General features: G+C 45.8%; 2 protein-coding genes across 2 annotated transcripts; both read left to right on the top strand.

Annotated features, from left to right (window-relative positions):
- The first annotated feature begins 1,043 nt into the window (after window positions 1–1,043).
- Window positions 1,044–3,138, top strand: myct1b (myc target 1b). Its single transcript, XM_063224187.1, has 2 exons — window positions 1,044–1,462; window positions 2,051–3,138. Exons 1-2 carry the CDS (start codon window positions 1,396–1,398, stop codon window positions 2,581–2,583), a joined length of 600 nt encoding a protein of 199 aa, XP_063080257.1. The 5' UTR covers window positions 1,044–1,395; the 3' UTR covers window positions 2,584–3,138.
- Window positions 3,139–6,498: 3,360 nt separating this feature from the next.
- tulp4b (TUB like protein 4b) lies at window positions 6,499–23,027 on the top strand. Its single transcript, XM_063184264.1, has 16 exons — window positions 6,499–6,639; window positions 7,398–7,670; window positions 8,927–9,055; window positions 9,913–10,074; window positions 11,650–11,830; window positions 12,399–12,506; window positions 13,091–13,257; window positions 14,447–14,671; window positions 15,122–15,274; window positions 15,424–15,505; window positions 15,913–16,060; window positions 16,389–16,521; window positions 16,616–16,709; window positions 16,822–16,965; window positions 17,325–21,046; window positions 21,528–23,027. Exons 1-16 carry the CDS (start codon window positions 6,619–6,621, stop codon window positions 21,642–21,644), a joined length of 5,859 nt encoding a protein of 1,952 aa, XP_063040334.1. The 5' UTR covers window positions 6,499–6,618; the 3' UTR covers window positions 21,645–23,027.
- The last annotated feature ends 904 nt before the right edge of the window (window positions 23,028–23,931 follow it).

Genomic DNA, 23,931 nt, shown 5'->3' with positions numbered 1-23,931 from the left:
TCTAGTTAGGTTCAAGGTATTTCATCTTTTAACCGCCGGTAAGACTGCTGGTCATCGTTTATCTAAACACCTTTGAGTAGAATAGTGCAATACTGCAAATGGCATGAAGTCACAGATGCGGAACCCCCTTTGGAGGAGGAAGCGCGTGTGTTACTTTCGTTGCCAATAGAAACAGTCAAACATTACTGCACCAGCCAATAGAAGAGCTCGCATTGCTGCAAAGGGCATTGCATCAAAGTGACAACTTTTGGAACTGTCTCGGAAGTTGACTGTTACACTGACACGTTTCAGCTTGATCGTGTTTTTTTTAAAGACATTATGATGGCCAATGATGATAAACACTGTTGATGTCTCTCAGCTTCTGCGCATCATATCGATGCAAATCTCCCGGACACCGGCGTAGGTCTGCCGCATTCTGGCTATTCATAAGAACAGATAGGCCCAGATTTAGGTAGGGCCTATTTTTGATGAATGCGTTGCGCTTGTTTGCAGACGTGCTAGACAACAAGACACATGAATGCAAATCCTCGATTTCAGCTGATGATAGGGTACGTCTGGTTGTGCACTAGGCCTATGGCAGGAACGACTGTCGATTTTTTTTTACCATGACAAGAGTGGCGATGTTTTAGTTGACACGTAGCGCCATCTGCAGGTCAACTGTAAAAGCCTTAACTTTCACAGAGTTCTGGTGGAATTTTAACCACAGCTGAGTGGGGATGGATGTCTCTCACGCTGTCAACCTAACGCGCGTGCGCTCTGGGACAATCTCCATGGGGAGGGGAGGGGTGAGGAAAGACAATGGAAGGAAAACCTCTGACTGGCTACTTGATAAACTGAAGATGCACAGTTGACCACTGCCTTTCCCATACTTTTGCTTTATCAGGGCCTACTGCAGTAATAGTAGTGGAGAAGTGTGTGTATTGGTGGGGTGTTGTAAAACAAAAACAGCCTCTCCTCTTCCTCTAATTTGGCCTTGCTGCTCAATTGCATGTTTGTTCTCTGGACTTAAAGCATCGCCAGAATGGCCGGACAAGGGCCTCTCTCCTGAGACCATTATGTTACCTTGTGTGGATATAATAAGGGCACGGGGCCATTGTTGTGCACTGAGTGCAATGGGGGGAAATGATGCAATAGGAAAAGGCCTCTGTTTCCCAGTGCTTGTGGCCCACACAGATAAGCCTGCACACATGCTAATTTTAAAAGCAGGGGGGGAAACCTTCAGGAAACGTGACGGGAAAGTTTCCGTTTTTGCAAGCAGCAGGGAAAACGCTCACACACAATCACACAGTCAGCCACTCCTGGCACTACAGACTGAGTACAGAGAGTCTCTGCACACACAGTCAGGGTGGCTACTCTGCCCGCTGTTTTGCCCTCTGGATCTGGTGTTTGGGGAATATGGCTGCCAATGAGACCGAGACTGAGACTCACATTATTCTGGAGATCCTGCAATCTTTTGGCACCGGTAAGAAGACCACATTCATGGCTTACATTGCTTGTCATGGCTCATGTGCCTGCAAATCTAGGCATAGTCGTAGTTAAAGCAGGAACTGCCATCATGTTTGACTTCTTTAAATCAAAACATATAAAAATATCTATCCTATACATGACACTGTGTTGTGTTTTTTTAGTATTGTCATCTAACACTTTGGTTTCCTGATCCTTCCACAGGAAATAGAAACCTTTTGTTTTCATATTAAGCCATTCTCACCTTTAGGTACAGCCTCCCTGTGATTGTAAACATATGGAGTGCCTAAACCACAACCCCAGAGCATTTTATAATATCTGTATTACTATGTCCAAGGGTGTCGTACAGGGGGGTAAAGTGTGACTGAGTTACCAGGGCCCCATGTGTAGAGGGGGCCCACACACAGTCTGATTGATATAGATAGGCCTACATGGCTGGAGAGTGAACATAGGGGGCACAATATTCTGCTACGCCCCTGACTATGTCATTCTTAGAGACCATGACCACAGTGTTTAGTTTGTCATTTTAGCCATGTACTGTACTTGTGCTGATATTGCAACTCCGATGTCTGTCTGGGCTCCACAGAGAGCGTGGTCCTGGCCTTCTGCCTGTCCATGCTGGTGGGTCTCCTGATCGGCATCCTGATCTTCATCGTCCTCACTTGGCTGTCCCGCCACCGGGCCTCCGCGGTCATCACCAGGCCCTCCAAGCGGAGGCCCAACTCCCGCGCCCACCACAACCGCATGGGCCTGTACCGGAGCCACGGCTTCCAGCACCTGGGAGACAACAGCCTGGCCTCGGCCCACCTCAACATCCGCCGGCAGGCGTCCGTGGACGCGGACGAGCTGCTAGGCGGCGGGCCCTTCAAGGCCTCCACCTTCCACCCGCCGCAGAAGGGAGGCTCTTGGCACCACAGCAGCCCGCCGTCCTCTCCTTGTCCTCAGGATGTGGAGACGCCCAGCCCCTCCAGCGAAGGGAGCCCCTTTCCAAACCCGGAGAACAAGCGCCAGTCCTTCTGGCTTGGCGGCAACAACGGGTTAAAAGGATATCTACCCACCCAGACTCCTCCACCTGCATACGACAGTGTCATTCATGCCTTCCAGGAGACTCAAACTTGAGACTGAAACAGCGGAGCAATATACAGTATGAGTTTTAAAACACTACCTTATTGAATACTGCATCATTTTGCTTGCTACAAGGAGACTCTTAAACAGGCCAGACTGAGGAAAACAAGCTGTGCACTACTGGATCTACTGAGCTTCATGCCATGATGTTTTATTGTCTTGATATTGTGCATGTGGAACTAAATACGCTTTCTGAATAACCAGATGTTGTATAGCAGTGACAATTGACAAGGCAGATGTAGGGATTATGTCACTTAATTGTGTCATCTTGGTTTTATCTTATTAAGTAACTATAGTATGTATGCAGAGAACTGTGATGGGATGGCTGGCTATTGATTTAAACAGCGAGCGACACAAATAATTAGGGCTCATCATTTGCATATTACAAGGCACAGGAGTCCCCAGGGCTGGATTAATATGGACTGGGGCCCCTAGACTACAGGTTGCTGTAGGCCCCCTGCCGAGTGCATATTTTGCCACACAATCACATAGATATAGCATCATACTTCAGACAGCGTTGTAATTCTGTGCCAGGAATGAGGGACAATATTGGGGGGAGGGGGGGGCTGGCAGGTGGAGGCCCCTAGGCTGCAGCCATATCTCGCCTGTGCGTTAATCCAGGCAGGGGGTATCACACACAGATTCAGCAATTCATCATCCAAAGAAGAAGATGCTATGCAAAATAATCAAACCAGGCTATTTTCACCTCACATCATTATAGACCAGGGCTATTCAAATGGCGGCCCTGGGGCGGGAAGGTTCTGGCCCCCCACAAGTCCCTTGAAATACAGAATCGTTTTATCGGAATTTAGAGATAAACGTATGGGTCCTGATGGGTCGAGCTGAAACGGCACATGGGATGTAAATGCAGGAAATTACATCTAAGAAATGCAACATTTTCTGGAGCAGGCCCCCCAGACCCCCCCAACTCAATGAAGTGTCCCGTATTTTTTTCATTGACTGTCGGAAACCATAATACATACGTGTAGTTCGGCCCCTTTACTGGGGGGAATTTGAAAAACCGGCCCTCGTTGACATTTAAGTGAATACCACTGTTATAGACCATCCATCACAGTTCAAATGTTGTACATGCGTTGACTTGAAATAAATGACCGCTGTAGCTGAGCCAAACTGTACAACGAGGTCTGTGGAAGTGGTCAGTCGCCCAGGTTGTTCTGCTGAACTGTCGACAGCACAACCTAGACAGACATCTCATATCGAATGTGAACATGATGGAAGAGTAGGCGCGTGAGCCGAAACTGTCGCACCGCAGTGAGGCACGGACAGTCTACCCACTGGATAGGGCCGCTCGTCACGTGACGCAAACCGGTTCCGTCAGAGCGAAGGTTGCCAACAACGGTTTTTAAAATCCCCCTACTGTTCATGTACATTGCGACAACGGTCCACATAATTGATGGAGATTTTCGCCCTCGTTTCGGGAGGAATTTTGTACGCATGCGGCAACCTCCTTCCAAGGCGCACCAAGTGCGATCTGACAGAGGTGAGTTTGCTGGCTTAAATCGCAGACATGCCAGCAGCATTATCACCTATTTAAGCGAGTTCATTGTCGATAGATGTCGAGCATCTATTTTGGCCTTCATCAAATATTTTATTTACTGAAATGCGCAAGGATGGACAGACTACGCGATAGGTAACTATCGTGCTCGGGCGGCACGCGTAATGATTGTGAATTATTTTGAATAATCTGAATCCTGTGTAATGAACATATTTTCACCAAGTGTCAAGCGGCTCGTGATATTGCATTCCATTCGCTTTTGATCACAGTGTAGAATACAAATTCAGAAATGAGCTTATTACCTAATTCAAGATGTCGACTTGGCTGTGATTTTGACTGACCAATGGTTAAAAATGTCCAAAACAAAGTTGAAGATGCAAAAGCTAGCAACATCCAGCGTCTTCTAAATTATTATTAGGCTATTATTAAAAGGCCATGGGTGTCGTTACCACGACGACAGTTTAGACATTTTTTTTCGCCCATAAGATAGGAGGCACTGTTATATGGCTCCATTTGCCAATGCTAGTGATAGACCTCGAGGATGTGCCGCTTGAAATTCCAAATGCACATTTGGCAGACCCGTTTGCATGCATTTGTTAAAACAGCTGTAATTTTACTGATGTTCCGCACGTTCCGTGACGTAAGATCAGACCAATGTCAAGTCCTAAGGAATCGAAGACTCAGGAGACTCCCTGTTCAGTCTGGTGCATGTCTTCTTACATGTCCATTGCTACTGAAACCTGCACAAGACACCTACCGTGGACTAGGCCTACCTAATTTAATTGACAAGTGAATATGAATTGCTGCTCGCAATCGCGAAAAGCTACCATATATGGACATGCATTGCATTCTGCCTGTGTCAGAAGAACCCCAAACATCAGGTGGAGCAGAGCCCAAAACCGATCAAGCTATTTAAATACCGACATCCGACAATTGTCAAGAACTGATGTTGTGTACGAAAGGGTTGTAGTCTATGCTTGTATTCCGGCACGTTGGCGCATATCCCTGCTCCGTTCCTCGTCGTGCACAAGATATTGTAGCATGATGGCTGGTTGTCACCTGTTTGAGGGCTAGCTCTGTCTGGTGGTGGTGCCACTAGGATGATTTTTTTGTGGTCATGTGATGTGGTATTGGCAGAACTACGAGGAAGGAAGATAACATGCATGCACTGCCATTACATTTGGCAGAACCATTGAGTTCCAATATTTTGTGCAACATTAGAGGACAGACTATTTAATTATCATACCAAGCAAGGAAAGTCTAATAACATACCTATGTCCACAGATAGAGTTTTAATTTTCCAGTTCACTCCCCTTTTGACTCAGCTGTTTATAAGCACTGTTTAAGGCAGGCTATTAGGTGAGTGTGATTTACACGTTTGATTTTTTCCCTTTTGTACATTGTCACCTTATTAGTTATGTTATGCTCTGGTTGTTCTGAAGTTGCTCTGCTTACAAAAAGCTTATTTTTTCTGTGTAAATAACATGTTTTAGTTGTTTCTTTAATCTGTTTGGTATCCAAAAGAAAGTGAATAAAATATGAACTAAAAAGCACATGTTTGCAGTTCACTGATTGGAGTGGAGTAGAGTGGGGATGAATGGCTTCCCTGTTGACTCTAAATTCAATATGCACCACTGTTAATGACACACAGGAGCTTAGTGCTATGAAATGCATCCTTTCCAGATTTTACAATGGGACATTACCCTAGAACCGGGGTTCCCAAACGTTACCATGACAAGGCCTCCCCATATACCAGTAGAGTACAGCCAAGGCCCCCCTTACATGGGTTGTGCCACACTCTTTTTTCTGTGCACCCCCTTTGACAATCATAGTCTTGGAATGTGAGCCAGTGTCCCACTGTATATAAAATCGTACTAGTAGTAGTAATGTTCAGAGATTCAATAGATTTCAATTGCTTAGTTCAATTGCTTAGTTTCTTTGATTTTTTTTCTATTTTACATTAGTTATTCAGTTCACTTATTTTTCTTTTACCTTTCCTGCCAACCAGCGGCGGCCCCCCTAGCATCTTCTCGTGGACCTCCAGTGGCCCCCGGCCCCACTTTGAAAACCACTGCCATAGAACGTCATATTACTCAAGAGGCGAATCTCACCTTGCCTGATTATCATCGACTTTCAAATCTCTTCGAGACTTGGTCTGACCAAGAGCACAAAAATAAATGTTTCCCAAACTCGGTTGACCCGCCTCCCTAGGTTTGCTACTGGTTGACTGGTGTCAGACAAAGTGGGTGGAGTTCCCGATTTTTCAGGAGATCAGAAACGATATTTGCATTGCTGTTGACCTGACTAGAAGCAACGCTGCAGGTATTGGGTCACTAGGAGGGCATGGCCTGGCTAAATCTCACCTGGTATGTCATCTTGATTTGCAGTGTGATGGCCTGATGATCACTCCACTTCCTTCTCGTGCTCACATCTGCCATTCTGGAACTCAGCCCCTGCCGCATTCCGTCTAAATTACAAAATGGAGCCCTTCGTCGAAAGCAAAATTCTGTCTAATGATGTCCAGAAGCTATGAAGTGAGTATCCCTTGGCAAGTTGTTATGAAGGAACATGCTGCTGATGTTTACACAAATAATTTGTCAAAACAAAAGGAACCTAGCGGTTCAAATGTGTATTTTTGTAGTTTCCAAGACATACAGTATGCTGTCCATTCACAAATTCAGTACTTTTTCATGGATATATATTTTTTACCAAGTAAAACTAATATTTTGCTGGTTTGACCAGAGTAGGTTTTGCCGTCAAATATGTCTATTACTGGTTATTGAAAATGTCAGACTGACATGGAGGGGTTCTACCTATTCATGTATGAAAAGTGTCCATTTCCAAGCCATAATGAAAACTTAAAAATGATGATGGTAGTACATATTCATGAACATTTGTGAATGAGCAGCATACATTCTGGAAATAAACTAGGCATACTAAAAATTACACATTGGTCTTTAAAAAAAAAAACGTTGATTGACACCGGCATGCTATTGATATGTGTCTGGAAAAGTTCATAAATAAAGTTCCTATTTATGAAAAAAGCAACAAAAAAAAACACACCACAGTGTACAGTACATGCAATGCACTCTGCAACCCAAACTGGATGTAAACCAAACACCCACGTGAGCAGATTGTGGTTGTAGTGGCCGAAAGAGGACCTTCAAAACTTCTGACCCGTTATGTACTGTATGTGTGTGTGTGTGTGTGTGTGTGTGTGTGTGTGTGTGTGTGTGTGTGTGTGTGTGTTTGCGTGCGTGCGTGCGTGCGTGCGTGCGTGTGTGTACCACAGCCTGGTAGTCACTCAGTAGGGATGCTGGCCGCGGTGGAGCACGGTCCCACCCTCTGCAGCGACTCCAACATCCTGTGCCTCTCCTGGAAGGGCCGCGTGCCCAAGAGCGAGAAGGAGAAGCCGGTGTGCCGGAGGCGCTACTACGAGGAGGGGTGGCTGGCCACGGGTAATGGCAGGGGCGTGGTGGGGGTCACCTTCACCTCCAGCCACTGCCGACGGGACCGCAGCACCCCGCAGAGGATCAACTTCAACCTGCGCGGACACAACAGCGAGGTTCGCACACATTTCACATTAAATATTTTGGTAACTTTTCACAATAACTTTCCGCTATAAATGGTTAACTAATGGTTAGCTAATGGTTGTGTATCTACAATACTATTATAATCATTGATATATCATTATTAAATCAATTGTATAACACTTACTAAATTTACTGATGACAATAATATATTAGGGCTGCACGATTATGGAAAGAATGATAATCCCGATTATTTAGATCAAAATCACGATCACGATTATCATTAATCATGATTATGCCGCAGAACTGATTACCCCCCACATTTCCGGGGTGCCATAATAATACCTTTAGTTAAGCATTAGTTAACCATTTAGCAGAAGGTTATTGTGAAGTGTTACCAATATCTTTAATAATGTTACATTAAATTAGATTACATTTAGCAGATGCTTTTGTTTTGACCAAAGCAACTTACAAGGAGGACATTCAAGCAAGTACAAAGTGTGTGGGGTCAGTGTAGAGAACAGCAGTATCCAAGTCAATTAGAACAGATAGAGAGCAACACTGGCAGTAAGCGGTTAGGGTGTCAGACTTGTATCTCAAAGGTTTCCGGTTTGAACTCCCGACTCGCCAGGTTGGTGGAGGGAGTAATTAACCAGTGCTCTCCCCCATCCTCCTCCATGACTGAGGTACCCTGAGCATGGTACTGTCCCGCCGCACTGCTCCCTTGGGGCGCCATTGGGGGCTCCCCCCTTGCGGGTGAGGCATAAATACAATTTCGTTGTTGTGTGCTGTGTGCAGTGAACACTTGTGTGGTGTGTCACAATGACAATGGGAGTTGGAGTTTCCCAGTTGGGCTTTCAATTTCAATATTTAGCCATGGTCTCTATATTACTTAACTGTCAACAGAGAGTCATCTTCAATCAATGTGGCCACACCACCAACGTTTGCACGTCACTCCCAATTTTGATTGGTTAGAAATCTGAAAGAAATTTCCATGTAATGTGATTCATAATTTTTAGCTATTGTCTCGATATTACTCAACTGTCAACAGAGGATGACTGCATGATGACACCAGTGTGAAATCTTGCAGGCTGGATGTGTCATTTGTTATATTTACATGAGATGACAAAGAAGCTCTTTAATCATAAAAAACTCTGTCCATTGTGTTTTTAATTTGCAATAAATTCTATTCTATAAATTCTATGTAAAATCGATGATGAACATCTAGTTCTTTTGTGAGTCTGTTCGTTTTTGTTTGGTGAGGTGTTTGACTGTCATCATCCATTCCCAGGTTGTCCTGGTGCGCTGGAATGAGCCGTTTCAGAAGTTGGCAACGTGCGACATGGAGGGAGGGATATTCGTGTGGATTCAGTACGAGGGCAGATGGTCGGTGGAGCTGGTCAATGATCGTGGCGCCCAAGTGAGTAACTATGCTGTCATCACCACCAAGGCTCTTCTTGCCCAGCTGAAGTCAAAACAGACAGAAAAATGGACGCACTGTACAGTGTGTTAGCTTGTCAAAAACCCCCTGTACCTTTTTGTAAAGCATTACTTTGTAATCAGGGCTCTAAGTTAACACCAGCCAACTGGCCAAATGCTGGTGAAATCTCAGTTTGTATAATGTACCTTCTAAGGTACAATGTAATGATCTATCTGTTACCTGCAGATACAAAACTAAAGGTACCAAAATTATCTTTTATGAGGCCATATTAGAACCTTAGAAGGTACAGTACGTAATTGTTCTGTGGTACTACCAGTATGACAAGCTTAAGTTCAGAGTAGTACTTCCATTTCTCTGTGTATTTTCCATTTATCTCACAATATATCTAGTGCATAAAATATGCAACAACACCAAGCAGTATGACTGTCGCAACACCAAAAGTAAACTGGAATACTAAAATAAACAGCATGCATAGTAGTTCCTATGTGGTTATTACTTATTAGGACTATTATATCAATCATTTGGTAACATTTCTTTTTACCACTACACCACCGCATGGGATTTTTGTATGAACATTTGTAGTTTGGGATGATGAGCACCCTGTGGCCTTACAATAATGAATGGCAAGAATGGATATGTATGTGTTGTACATATGATGAATTCAGGTAAATTGGGCCAATTTGGGCCATTCACTTATATGCAAAAAAAAAAAGAAAAAGAAAAAAAAGTGCCCCAATTTAACTGAATTCACCCCTATCTATTTTTCAAGGTAAGTGACTGCAATAATTAATGTCAATAATGAATATGTATTTATTTTACATATCTTATTTTTCAAGGTCAGTGACTTCACCTGGTCCCATGATGGCACTCAGGCCCTTATTGCGTACCGTGATGGCTTCGTGCTGGTGGGGTCCGTGAGTGGTCAGAGGCACTGGTCATCAGAGATCAACTTGGAGAGCCAGATCACCTGTGGAATATGGACGCCTGATGATCAACAGGTACACTCCTCCTATAGGCATAGTCTACAGTAGTGTTTCTCTACGGGGGCGGTACAGCCCCCCAGGGGGCATTGGGGAGCCCTAGGGGGGTTGTTGAGAAGGATACAGTTGAGAGGGGGCGGTGGTTAGTTGCCATTGGGGGAATTAGTCCATTTAATTGTTTTAATGGTAAAGGGGGCATTGGCAGGCTTATGATGAAGTCAATGGGGTGTTGGAGGTTTATGATGAGATTCTGGGCGTGTTGATTCAAAAAAGGTTGAGAACAACTGGTTTACAGGGAGACACCATCATACCTACAGTGTAGTGTGATTTTTTTGCTGAAAGAAAACTATCACCATTTGTGACTGGATTTCAAACCCAGAGTCACATGGAACTGAGAAAATCACTATAATAGACATTTTTTCATTTTTTGTGATTTTCTTTTGCCGAATGTGCAAGTTGAGAAGCCACGCAATGCTTCAGAAAAGAGTATTGTTTTATCTAAAGGCTAACATTTTGTCTTTAAAAGGGCTAACCTCATGTATTTTCTATGAGCAAGAGAAACTTCTTTTCTACTTTAAGAAGTGAACACATTCAAAACGGCATAAATTCATCAGATATTACCAGATTTCCATGTGTAAGGTATCGTTGTAAAGCTTAGAATCTGTGATGAACTCAATGCTACTTGTGGCCTGTTTTGTTTTGGCTAGACACATTTATAATATAAGTATAACCAGTGTGACGTGTGCCACCATGGGCGTTACGCCCCTTTTTGGGGGAAAACATTGGGGGGAAAGCCAATGCAAGTCAATTGGTGGTGTTGGGAATGGGAAAGAATAAACGAAAGACAAGGACCTGTAGACTAGCGTTGTTCACGCTCAACATGCCGAAGACGTTGTGCTGTCGGCTGTTCAAATAAAATAGCCAAACAGCCGTGGCTGAAGCATGGACTTTGTTTATTTAGGCTAGCCAATGTAGTATGTAAGTTAATGATGGTCTGTTGGTCTGTTTTCCCCCAAAAAGGGGGGTAACGCACATTCACTAGCAAAGTACCCGAATGGCCGGTTGTACGTAGAATTGCCCAATGCAGGGGTTCACAATCTTTACCATGACAAGGCCCCCCATACTGTATACCGTTAGATTCCAGCCAAGGCCCCCCTCACATGGGTCGTGTGTTATACTACTTTTTCTGCACACCCCTTTTCACGACCATAGTCAATGTGCGTGTGTGTGTGTGTCAGTGTCCCATTGGGATGTATAAAATAACTATAATGTTCATAGACGCCATAGATTATTATGCAGTTTTTAACTAATGGGAATATTGTTTAGCTGATTTTGGTTTATTTTGGTGCACGATACGGTAATTAATCAATTATTTATTCATTTCGATGTGCTATACTTTTTTCTGCCAACCTTCCGCAGACCCTTTAGCGTCCCTTCGCGCCCCCCCAGGGGTCCCCGGCCCCCACTTTGAAAGCTACTGGTCCAATGAAGTCCCCAATACAACAGGATTTATCCATTTCAATTCTACTCAGTTTACTAAACACAAATCAGTGGTACTACTTGCAAGCTCACCCAGCTGTGATATGTTTGCAGGTGCTGTTTGGCACTGCAGATGGCCAGGTGATTGTGATGGACTGCCATGGCCGGATGCTGGCCCACGTGCTCCTCCACGAGTCCGACGGCATCGTGGGCATGTCCTGGAACTGCCCAGACTTCCTGGTGGAGGACAGCACAGAGAGTGACGCGGACACGGATGACAATATAACACCTCAAGGTAGGTACAGAGGCCATAGCATAGCCTGATTATCACCGACTTTCAAATCTCTTAGAGACTTGGTCTGACCAAGAGCAAGAGCAAACAATTAACGTTTCCCAAACGACATGGATGACCCGCCTCCCTAGATTTGCTACTGGTTGACTGGTTTCCGACAAAATGGGTGGAGTTCGCGATTTTTCCGGAGATCAGAAACGATATTTACATTGCTCAACGCCGGTGTGACGTCACTAGGAGGGCGTGGCCTGGCTACAGAGGCCACACTCTTCCAAAGCACCACAGAGTATTTGTAGCCTCACAAATGAATGAAGTCCATTCTGCCAGTGGGATACGTCACTACTGGTTGAAAAATGTATCTACTACCATGGCACTACACTACTACGACGTGACACACTACATTACGACTTTGTCATTGCCATTCTGGTAATAACAAACTTATGACAAGGGTTGTGTGACACACACTGAAGAAGAGGTACCCAACAATGTCTTCTGAAGTGGTTTTACTGCCAACTGATGTGTTGAAATGCATTGTGTAAGTAATCTTTTTTGTTGTTTTTTCATCATCAAGTGCGCAACCTAAAACCCCTCCTGACTGTGAGTTTCATATCTGGAGACATCAGTTTAATGAACAACTACGATGACATCACACCTCATGTCATCCGCTCAGGCCTGAAAGGTAAATGTTGATGATACTGATGATGGTGATTAGGACACTTCAGGGTGTGTCGAAATTAGATTATTAGGTAACACTTTTTATGAAGCCCATATCTATAGCGCATTCTGAGCACGTTTATAACAACTTCAAATGTGCATCAAAATCATAGTGCATTATGACTACACTCATAACGCTTCATGATGGAGCATATCAACAGTCATGAATAACTATGAATTGTACTATGCATTGTAAATCTTAGGGTGTTTTGAGTGCTCACGAATGGTTATAAACTATAGGCAGTGAAGGTGCTTATAATACATTATAACTGTCATGATGCACTATGATTAATTATGATGCGCATTATAAGTTGTTATAAATGTGGTCATAATGCGCTATAGATATGGGCTTCATAGAAAGTGTTACCGATTATTATTTTTATAGAGACCCATCAGAAAGTCACATTCCTCCATAAGCCCTACGATTTAAAAAACAATGGATCCTGAATCAACAAATCCTGTTATCTTACTTTACTGTACAGCACATTGAATTGCATTTATGTATGAAATGTGCTATACAAATAAAATGGCCTTGCCTTTCCTCTGTAGACGTGGTGGTGCAGTGGTGTTCCCAGGGCGACCTGTTGGCCGTGGCCGGCATGGAGAGGCAGGGGATCCCCTCGGCCGCAGCCTGCGCACCCATCACCCGCAACGCCCTCGTCAAGTTCTACAACGTCCAGGGAGAACACATCTACACGCTGGAGACTCCAGCACAGGTACAGGAAGCTTCTCTGGTGGTCAGTCAAGGGAATGAGAAAGGCATGAGTGAGCTTAGGGGTGTGGGGTGTGATGGGTAGGACAATTCTTTTTTTTGGTCTTTTAGAACTTTATTTGACAGGACAGTGTAAGAGGTGGACAGGAAGAGAATTGGGAGAGAGACGGGGAGGGGTCGGCAAAGGACCCGGGCCGGGAATCGAACCCGGGTCAGCCGCGTGGGAGGCGAGTGCCCTACCGGTTGGCCACGGCAGGGCCCAGGGTAGGACAATTCTTAGGACCTGACACTGTCAGGGGCCCCTTGAAGGCTATTGAAATTATGCAGCAAACTTTTTTTAAGAGGTTTTTATTTTGGTGCACGAAGTGACTGACGTTTCGGCGCACCTGCGCCTTCCTCAGAGACTTAATGCACCAAAATAAAAAACCTCTTAAAAAAAAGTTGCTGAGTGCTCCAGTCATCTCTGGGTCTAGTCACTGTGAAGTAGCCCAGTTTGTCTTGATACTGCTGTCCTCGACTGGAAGCACCATCAAGGCTGAAGCGCAGACATCCCCCCTGCTATTGAAATGATACTTTGATAGCATTGCCTTGTAAATCTCAATTTTTTCACAAGGAGATTTCTAGCAGTGGTCCAGTCCATAACTGTTTGTAGGCAAGTGATGCGTAATACATTCTCAGGGTTTTTTTTGTGAAATGACTCTAAATTAGACTTTGACCTGAGACACGATTCTGAATAACTGTAAACAAAACCGTAACCTTGTTATCTTAACTTGCCAAAACTACCCAAGAAGATTTCCTTTTAACCTGTTTTGCCTCTCTTACATGACAAGGGGCATTTCCTAAAGTCTAGTGTGCATCCTTCGAAGTGTATCAGCCTTCGTAATCACGCCCAGTGATTGGATACTCTTTGGTGAACTCTGCAGAGTATCACTGGGTGCGACTAATTAGGCTGACACACTTCCAAGTCTCATACACAAGACTATGGGAAATGCTCAAGGTCTCTTTTTTACTTGAAATGACACTAAATTGGAGTTAGATTTGGATTGTGACACGATTGTGAATAACTGTTAACAAAAAACGCAACCTTGTTATCTTAACCTGCCAAAACTACCCAAGAAGATTTGCTTTACCCGTTTTGCCTCTCTGACTTGACAAGGTCTCCTTTTGTTTTGTGTTGCCACGGCGGCATGCAGCGTCCCATCAGCACCATCTGCTGGGGCCACCGTGACTCGCGTCTCTTCCTGGCGTGCGGGCCGGCGCTGTACGTGGTGCGGGTGGAGCATCGGGTGGCCAGCCTGCAGCTCCTGTGCCAGCAGGGTATCGCCAGCGCCCTGCGGGAGGAGAAGGACGTGGGCAAGCTCAACATGCCCTCGCTGCTCTGCTCCTACGTCACCTCCGCCTTCATCCCCACCATCAAGGCAAGTCTAGACAGGCGCTACGCCCTTATGAAAATCGACCATGGTTTTACTGTAGTGACCATGGTTTCTCTAAATACTCTGAACCATCCATAGTATTACTATGGCTTATCCATGTTTTTTTTGGGTAACTATGAAAATCGTGGTTCCTGACTAACCATGGATCATGTTGTTGCCCGTTGCAGCTGATTGTACATAAGGCCTCAAATTTGCTACTACGCCCCTGCTTCACTGTACGGGATTGTACATGTACGAGATTGTACATGGGGGGTCTGTTGATGCTGATTGTACATAGGGCCCACACACACACACACACACACACACACACACACACACACACACACACACACACACACACACACACACACACACACACACACACACACACACACACACACAATCACCATGGTAGCTAGCACCACTAACTACCGTTTTCTTTTTTTTTTCTTCTAGCCACCAATTCCAGACCCAAACAACATCCGTGACTTTGTGAGTTACCCCACGGCGGGTAACGAGCGGCTGCACTGCACGATGAAGCGTGCGGAGGACATGCCCGAGGCGGGGGGGCCCTGCTACACGCTCTACCTGGAGCACCTGGGGGGCCTGGTACTGTTAAAATAATGATTACATTGTATTAAAGAAAAGCACTCAACACAAAGACTCTGTTTTAGCGCTACTTAGTACTCTGATCAGAGGGAGGACAGGACATATAGAGTTAGATTTTCATAATAATGTCTATACAATTCTATTAACAGGTACCCATTCTCAAGGGACGGCGCATCAGCAAACTACGCCCAGAGTTTGTCATCATGGACCCCAAAATGGACAGCAAAGCAGGTGACTCTGCAAACTGTTTTTTTTTTCAGTGTCTTTTTTGCAGCTTGCATCCTGGCTTACGCAGCAAAAGCAGGTGTTCAGGTGTGGGGAATGGCCAAAAAACCCACATACATTGCTTGCTCAAGTACTATAGATAGTTCGACCTTATTTAGAACAAGTGTAGTTTGTAACTTTCTCTGTTGTGTTCCACACATATCAAATGGGGGGCGCTGAGGCGCAGCGCGCTAAGCCCCCCACATTTGGGTTTGCATGCCCACGGGGACCCCGGTTCGAGTCCGGCCGGGTTCATTTCCAGACCCTGCCCTATCTCTCTCTCCCAATTGTTTCCAGTCTCCTCTCATACTACCCTGTAATAATAAAGGCCAAAAGCCCCGAAAAAAAAATATTTTCTCTTTGTGTGATTCCAGACGAAGTATGTGTGAACAGCATGATGTCGTCTTACATGACGGACAGCTGTAACTGCTCCGACTCCAGTGACATCGAGCTCAGCGATGAGTGGGGAGGAAGGAAGTCCCCAAAACTAACCAGAGGAAACAGATCACCAAAGCTGCCAAGGTATGCCAATATGGAACACATCTTTACTTCAACAAATTAAACTGAAATAGTTAGAAATGGTTACTATTACCATGTATTTTTTCTCACCTTCAACAGTTTTCCTTTCCTCTGTCATGTGTGGTTATCATACTGTATGTGTCTATGTAATAGTACAGTATATTATAATAGTATAGTAGTGTAATAAGGCACTGTAGGAATCTGCCTTTGAGTTGTGCTTTGAGGTTTTGAGATGCTGAAGAGCGACTGTAACTGTATTGCAACTTCATCGAGCATAAATGAGGATGTAGTGTGCAGTACTAAGTTCATGAAGAGTTAATGATTTGAACAGAATCAATATGGAGTCCAGGAAATCCCCAAAGCTGGCCCAGGAGATGTCAAGGTCACCCAGATTACCCAAGAAGCAACAGATTCGATCTCCCAGTCTTACACGCAGAGAATTCACCATGGATAGCATCAGTGAGGTAGTACTACCTTGAGTTTTTTCAACATTTTCAAGATATACTGTGTGTACTGTATTATATTTTGCTGTGCTCATTCAATGTACCAAATTCACAGCACAATTACCTGGCTCAAGTCACTTCCAATATTTGGGGGACAAAATTTAAAATAGTGGGACTTGCAGCGTTTTTGCCAGCCAATTTGGGTGCAGGTAAGAAATGGCATCGTTCTAACATTCTATTCTATATATATTATACTCTTTAGTATGTAACGAGTAATTCAGCCTTTTTCACTTCATAATAAAACCCCTACTTGTATTGCAGTTATCTACAAGACCAGTTTACTCCACTTACAACCACGGCAGATGACCATTTACCTGCCGGAGGTGCGGAAGATCTCTCTGGACTTCATGAGCCTTCCCGTCTTCAACCCAAATGTCTTCAGTGAGGATGAGGATGATTTGCCAGGTGTGTTTACATCCAATGCTTTTAGCCCCTTAATGCACGCCGTACCTCAAGTGGCACGCTTTAATAGACATTGAAAAGTTAACTACCATAGTTTTACAGTACTATGACATAACACAGGGCCTTTAGTAATGCACTACAACTTTTTCATTGCCATTCTGGTAACAGCAAATTTATAACGCTGTGTCCTAATGTGATAATTGCCACGCGTATTGTGGGTTCTTTCTTTGAAGTAAAAACTGAAATGTCCCCTGTTTATCTTCAATGCAACAGTACAATCTCAATGCAAATTCGAGAGTGAAAACTGTGAAAACTGTTTTACTGCTTGTTTGTATAATCTCCAACCGTTTCTCTCTCTTTAGTCATGGGGCCCTCTGAAGTGGCGGGAGACAACCCTCCGTGCACCGTCAACATCCCCATTGCCCCTATTCACAGCCCTGCTCAGGCCATGTCTCCGACTCAGAGCATCGGCCTCGTGCAGTCCCTTCTGGCCAATCAGAACATTCAGCTGGATGTTCTGACCAATCCCACGGCCACGGCCTCCGCAGCTGTAGCAGCAGCAGCAGCCGCAGCGGCGGCGTCCAACGTTCCGACGTCCACTGACCACTCTAGTCAGGAGGCGGCGGTGATGGGCTCGCACACGCTACCCGCCAGGTACTCGAACCCTGGCCAGGTGATGTTCAGCGGCCTGGAGATGAGCTCGCTGCTGACGGGCACTCTCCCTCCACCTCCACATCACTTACCACAGCAGAGCCATCAACAACAGCGTCATCAACAAGACCATCACAGTCAGCAGACCAAGCAGCAGCAGCAGCAGCAGCAACAGCAAACGGTGCAGACACTTCAGAAGCTTCATCAACATCAACAACAGGCCCAACAGCACCACCATCAACAACAGCAGCAGCTCCAGCAGCAGCAGCAGCATCTCGCGCAGCAGCATCAGCAGCTGCAGCAGCAGCAGCAGCAGTTACAGCAGCAGCAGCTGCAGCTCCATCAGCAGCATCAGCAACAACTCCAACAACAGCATCAACAACAACAACAACAGCTGCAGCAGCAGCAGCAGCAGATATCACAGCAACATCAGCAGATACAGCAACACCAACCGCAGATGCAGCAACAGCACTTGCACCATCATCAACAAATCCAACAGCAACAACAGCATCACCACCAACAACTGCAGCATCAACAGCAGCAGCAGCAGCAGCACCAGCTGCAGGTCCACCACCAACAACAGCAGCAGCATCAGCAGCAGGTACAGGTGCAGCATCAGTTGCAGCCACATCCGCATCAGCAGCATCCACAGATGCAGCAACAGCATCCACAGCTGCAACATTCGCTTCCGCATCAGCATCAGCATCAGCAGCAGATACAGCAGCAGCAGCATCAAATCCAGATGCAGCACGAGCAGATGCAGCAACAGCAGCAGCAGATGCAACAGCAGCAGCAGCAGATCCGCCAGCAGATCCAGGAGATGAGGCAGCAGCAGCAACAGCTTCAGCAACAACATCAGCAGATCCAGCAGCAGCATCAGCAGCTGCAGCGGCAGCACCAGCAGATGCAGCAGCAGCTGAAGTTGCAGATCACCTTGCCACCGCCGCCGACCCCCTCTGGCTACCCATCCATCTCCCTTCACCAGCTGCAGATGATGCCGCCGATGCCCCTCTCGGATCACCAGGTGCCGGACAGAGTGGATCAGCCGCCACCGACGCTTACCCTCAGAGCCAGCTCCTCGCGCCCGCAGTCGTTCATCGAAGGTGACATATCGCTGGAGATGCAGATGAGGAAAGTGAACCCTCCGCCGCCGTACCCAGGTACCGTGGCATCCGCCGCCACTCTTCCGCCAGCTCCCTCCACAGCGCCCCCGAGCCTGATAACGACGACTAGTGACGGCGCCAGTGCTCTGACGGCTGAGCCCTGTCTGAGCAAGGACGAGTTCTCCCTGCACCCGGTGAGCCTGCCGTTGCCGTACCCAACCCCTCTTGGCTACGAGAGAATCACCACCTTCGACAGCAGTGGAAACGTAGAGGAGGTGTGCCGCCCTCGCAGGCGCCTCATACGGAACCAGAACGCCTTCAATATATCCGGGATGGGATCGGCCACGCTCAGGGTCACCTCCTCCGAGGGGAAGAAGGTCCAGCTGCCCTACAGCTCGGCCACTCTCAGCCGCCTGTCCGTGCCCCGCTACACCATACCGAGTGGAGATCCGCCACCGTACCCCGATCCAGCCAATCAAGCGATCAACACCATCATCAGGGCTCCTCCTCAGAGAATACAAGTAGACAGCAGCCTCATTCATGCCACGATGCGACGCGACCGCAGAGATGTCGGTGGTGGTGGTGGCGGTGGCGGTGGACTGAAGGTTCCACAGATGGTGGACACGGCTCGTACTTTGCCCACGCGGACCAAGATGAACACCGGTGGTAGTCTGACGCTTTCTTATCAGCCCAGGGCTGCTCCCACTGCTCTGTACACTTGCACTCAGTGCAGCAGCAACAGCAGCACCGCCAGCGTGAGTGTGAGCAGTGGGGGTACGAACAGCAGTGGGATCGCTGGCGGAACTGTCGTGCGCCAAGAATTCCCTCCAGGGAAAGGCGCGTCACACAGCACCATCATTGTACACTCGAAAAGCGCTTCGTCGTTGGCCTCTCAGTCATCCTACAACCTCCTAAGCCCCGTCGACAACAGCAGGGACAGGACTGTGTACGTCAACTCGGCTTTCACCGAAGACGAGACCTTCAACCAGCAGTGCCATTTGGAGAAGTCGGTAAGGCATTTAACGTTAGGGGATGTGAGCCTGACGGTGAAACGGCCTCCGCCATACCAGTGGGACCCTGCCTGTGCTGATCAGATTTGGCTCCCCCAAGACCAAAGCATGCTGGCCGGTGCTGCAGCCCCTCACAAACCTCCGCTGCTCTTGAGTCCAACACAACATTTGGACGTGACCCGATTGCCTTTTGTGCTCTCCACCAAACTATCCCCTAACCCCAACACAATGACGTTCCCTGGCTACCAGATATCTCTTTCCCCTTTTCCAGCGGGTGTGGGACCCCCCCATGTGGGACCACAGCTTCAGTCTTTACAAAATGCTCCTCCGCCTGCCTGTGCACCCAATGACATGGTGACTTCTGTGCAAGATCCTGCCATGGTTCTACCTCCAGGCTACCCTCCTAACATTGCCAATTTAGCCTGCTGCCCACTTCCACCCATGTATCCAGGAGCTAGCTCTTGCAGTAACCTGCAGCTGCACCACCCAATGGCTATGCACCCATGGAACACCTACAATCCCTGTCCACCAATGCAAGAGACCTCTGCCACCTTGCCTGGTGTCAGCAAGTCTCAGCAACTTCTAGAGAAGCCCATCTTGTCCCCACCTCCTGCTCCTCCTCCGCCTCCCCTGCCTCCTCCACCTCCTCTACCGCCACCTCCTCCTCCGCCACCCGCCGAGCTCATCAACCAGCAGAGCACCTCCAAGGCTTTGGCCGAGGCGAGCGATGGCTTTCGGGAGCGGGAGGCGTCCCTCAGCGAGAGCCCCGCTCCGCAGGGGACAGACAGGTTCAAGAAGAACAGCCGCAAGCGGCAGGACAGCCGGGCCGAAGAGGCCAACATGCCCACGGTGTCGGAGGGCAAGTCCAAAAAGGAGGGCCGCGCTCTCTCGGACTTCAACTCCCTCATCTCCAGCCCACGCCTCGGCGGGCGGGACAAAAAGAAGCCCAAAGGCCAGAGGGAGTCGTCGAACAAGGGCAAGAAACTCAGCAGGAACTCTACCAACGAGTTCCAGGACAGCTCGGAGAGTGAGCCGGAGCTCTTCATCAGTGGGGACGAGCTCATGAACCAAAGCCAGAGCAGTAAGAAGGGCTGGAAGAGCAAGCGCAACATGCGCATGGCCAGCGAGCTGGAGGAGATCAAGTGTCGCAAGGCCAATGAGAGGGAGGACCGCAGCCTGGGCAGCCAGGGCTTCGTCTACGTCATGGCCAACAAGCAGCCGCTATGGAACGAGGCCACGCAGGTGTACCAGCTGGACTTTGGGGGCCGTGTGACGCAGGAGTCAGCCAAAAACTTTCAGATAGAACTGGATGGGAGACAGGTGAGCTCAATACGATTTTCAGAGTAAGCTACTAGTCAACTTAGCTTTATACAGTAGCATCTCTATACAACTGTATAATTCATCATAAAACAAATCAAGATTTAAATATTTGTGTACTGTAATATATATTAGGGAATAAATTAAAATCAATTTTGTTTGGGAATTACTGCACATGGGAACATACAGCATCAATGTGCTCTCTGTGCTGCACCATTTCAGAACTGCTATATTAATTTAAATGTTAATGCTAATGTTGCTCTAAGATACCCACAAAAGTCTCTAACTTCAAAATTACATGTTGCAATGTACACAAAAACTAATTTTCCCATAGAGAGCCCCTAGGCCGCAGTAAAATATCTGTTAATGATTCTGAAAAAATGGCATGAATTTTTACATTTCTGTTCCTTTACCTGTTTGCCTGGAGTAGATAAATGTTCTAATGTTGCCGTAATCACGTGCCTTCGCCCTGTCTCTCCTTTAGGTAATGCAGTTTGGCAGAATTGATGGCAACGCCTACATCTTGGACTTTCAGTATCCATTCTCGGCCGTCCAGGCGTTTGCAGTTGCCTTGGCCAACGTCACTCAGAGGCTTAAATAAGGGGCCTTTCTGGAGGAAACGACCCGGCATTGGGATGGACACAAAGAGATTGGTTGTTCATTGTGCATTGTGGCAGCCAGGCAATGTTTAATGCCTAGTATGAATTCCCCAACTGCTGCTGGTTCATGTTATGCATAAAACCTGAATGAAAATGGAAAATATGATGTGTACGCAAACGGGCAGTCTGTAAAACAGTTAAGAGAAGGAGAACAACAACCCATACTATTCCATATATATAGATACGTGTCACATGAGAACACGCAGAGTAAACTATTATGTCATTAATGCAACTTAATGCAGCAAGAGAACCCCTCTCCACACATGATGGGGGAGTAAAGAATATTATGGCTTTTTCAGGAAGATGAATATTTACGGTAACAACCATTTCTGTTGTTGAGGTTTATTATTATTACTATGTTTTGATTCTTTTGGGAGCATTCGTTGGCTTTGCGCTAAATCGGGTAAATATACTGTACTGTATGTGCATGGGATGGCTACATGTGTTTGAATGTCCTGTCCTGATGACTGCAAGAGAAAAATGTAGTCTTCAGGTTAAAAACAGACTATGATTGTGTGCAAGGGTTTGCTTATGGCTACATTAATAATCCAGTCATTCCATGTAGACCATGGATGAATTTAATTCTGCATTTGGCAAATTTAGTCCATATTAAAATATCACTTCTATGAAGTGATCTCACTGACATATACCCTATGATTTGTCATCAAAAAGTCATTCAGATTTTGGGCATGTTTATTGTGCCATTCTGCCTTTAGATGGTATGCACTTAATTCTAACATACACTACTATTTTTTAAGAAAAAACACATGTTTACATTCATTAACTGCAGAATTGCTGCTTTAAAGTTTCTTTTACAGAATATTGCCATAGGCATGAATACTTTAGATAGGCCTACTCTTGAGTGGTACACAGACCCTCCTCGCCATAGTGGTTGTTTTTCTAACCTTTTGACTGCTTCCAGCTTTTTTTGCTTAGTGGCGCATTTACTGTTACGCCATTTGCCCTTCTGTATTCCCTTCAAAGATGTGAAAAGAACATCTCTCTCTCTCTCTCTCCCTCTCTCTCTCTCTCACACACACACACACTCAAACAACCCCATATTTGTGATGCAGTGCAAAGCGATGCTGTGGAAAGTCATGAGGCTGTATTGTTACAATATATTTTGTGTAATTTCAGTTAAAATAGTATCATAGTTTGCTATCTGAAGGTTTTTGGGGTAGAGATTGAAACAAATTGATGGTTGAGGAAGGCTTACCTGTGTTGTGTGGCTTGAATATTGTAATATTTTGCAAAATATTTGTAGTCAGATCAGACAGCTTAAATATAGAAGCCTGAGAATGATGGTGTCAAATGTCAACTGAACACCAATCAAATACATTAAAGGCATATTAATTACAAATAAACATTACTTTTCTGTCTGTGACTGTGTTGTCGTATCCCATAATGCAACAGAATCTGTAACACTGAGGTCTATGGCAGAACCTTTAGGGCAGTGGTGGGGAACCTATGTCTCGAGGGCCGTTTTATCTGCCCCCTGATATAATTTTAATGCTATGCAGCTTAACATGAAATGCGACAATATTTTGTAAAAGAATCTTACAAATTACATTTGCAATACAATTACATTATATTCAGGAGACCTAGAAAAGGTGGGGTCTGTTTTAGAGGTGGCTGCCTTCAATATAGGCCCAAAGTGCAAGGGGAAATCCTATTTTTTTGTTCATAGTACGGCCCTTGGAGGACTTTCACCGCCCCTGGAAGAATTTGAAGAGGCCCCTCGAATGAAAATGGTTCCCTGTTCACTGTTACAGTAAAGGTGACCTGTTTAGGATGGGGGCCAGAGTAGGTGTTGCAACTATTAATTATTAATTATTTTTAATTAATTATTTCAATGGTCATTGAAACTGTGCTGCCTACTGCCAAATTTGACCTTTTCATGAATATTTACCAATAATTAGTAATAAACTAATATTTACTAGTATGACCAAAGTAGAAAAAGTTTTGCAGCTAAAAATGCCTATTGAAAAAATGTCATTTTCATACTGAACACTTGGAATTTGATGGTAGTGGTAAGTTGCCTATTCGTTAGAAAGGTAACAGTTGTGAAGGAGCAGCACGAATTCCGGAAATAAACTACAAAAAAATATTACACAGTGCACGTTTAAATATGAATGGATTTGAAAGCGTAATGGCTGTATGCAGACTACATTTTGGAAAGAGATGTTGGGGGAAATGTCCACCCCCCTCGTTCCCTCTTTTGGGTGGGCA

Source organism: Engraulis encrasicolus, chromosome 19, assembly GCF_034702125.1.
Source record: "Engraulis encrasicolus isolate BLACKSEA-1 chromosome 19, IST_EnEncr_1.0, whole genome shotgun sequence".
NCBI lineage: Eukaryota > Metazoa > Chordata > Actinopteri > Clupeiformes > Engraulidae > Engraulis > Engraulis encrasicolus.
Note: the sequence above shows the minus strand (reverse complement) of the source record. Positions and strands in the feature narration are given on the sequence as shown.

Excerpts from the sequence above, each read along its gene's own strand:
- myct1b (XM_063224187.1), top strand. The coding sequence starts at position 1,396 with ATGGCTGCCAATGAGACCGAGACTGAGACTCACATTATTCTGGAGATC. Across the intron at positions 1,463-2,050 it reads CCTGCAATCTTTTGGCACCG|AGAGCGTGGTCCTGGCCTTC; the intron begins GTAAGAAGACCA and ends TGGGCTCCACAG.
- tulp4b (XM_063184264.1), top strand. The coding sequence starts at position 6,619 with ATGATGTCCAGAAGCTATGAA. Across the intron at positions 6,640-7,397 it reads TGATGTCCAGAAGCTATGAA|CCTGGTAGTCACTCAGTAGG; the intron begins GTGAGTATCCCT and ends TGTGTACCACAG. Across the intron at positions 16,710-16,821 it reads GCCAGCCAATTTGGGTGCAG|TTATCTACAAGACCAGTTTA; the intron begins GTAAGAAATGGC and ends CTTGTATTGCAG.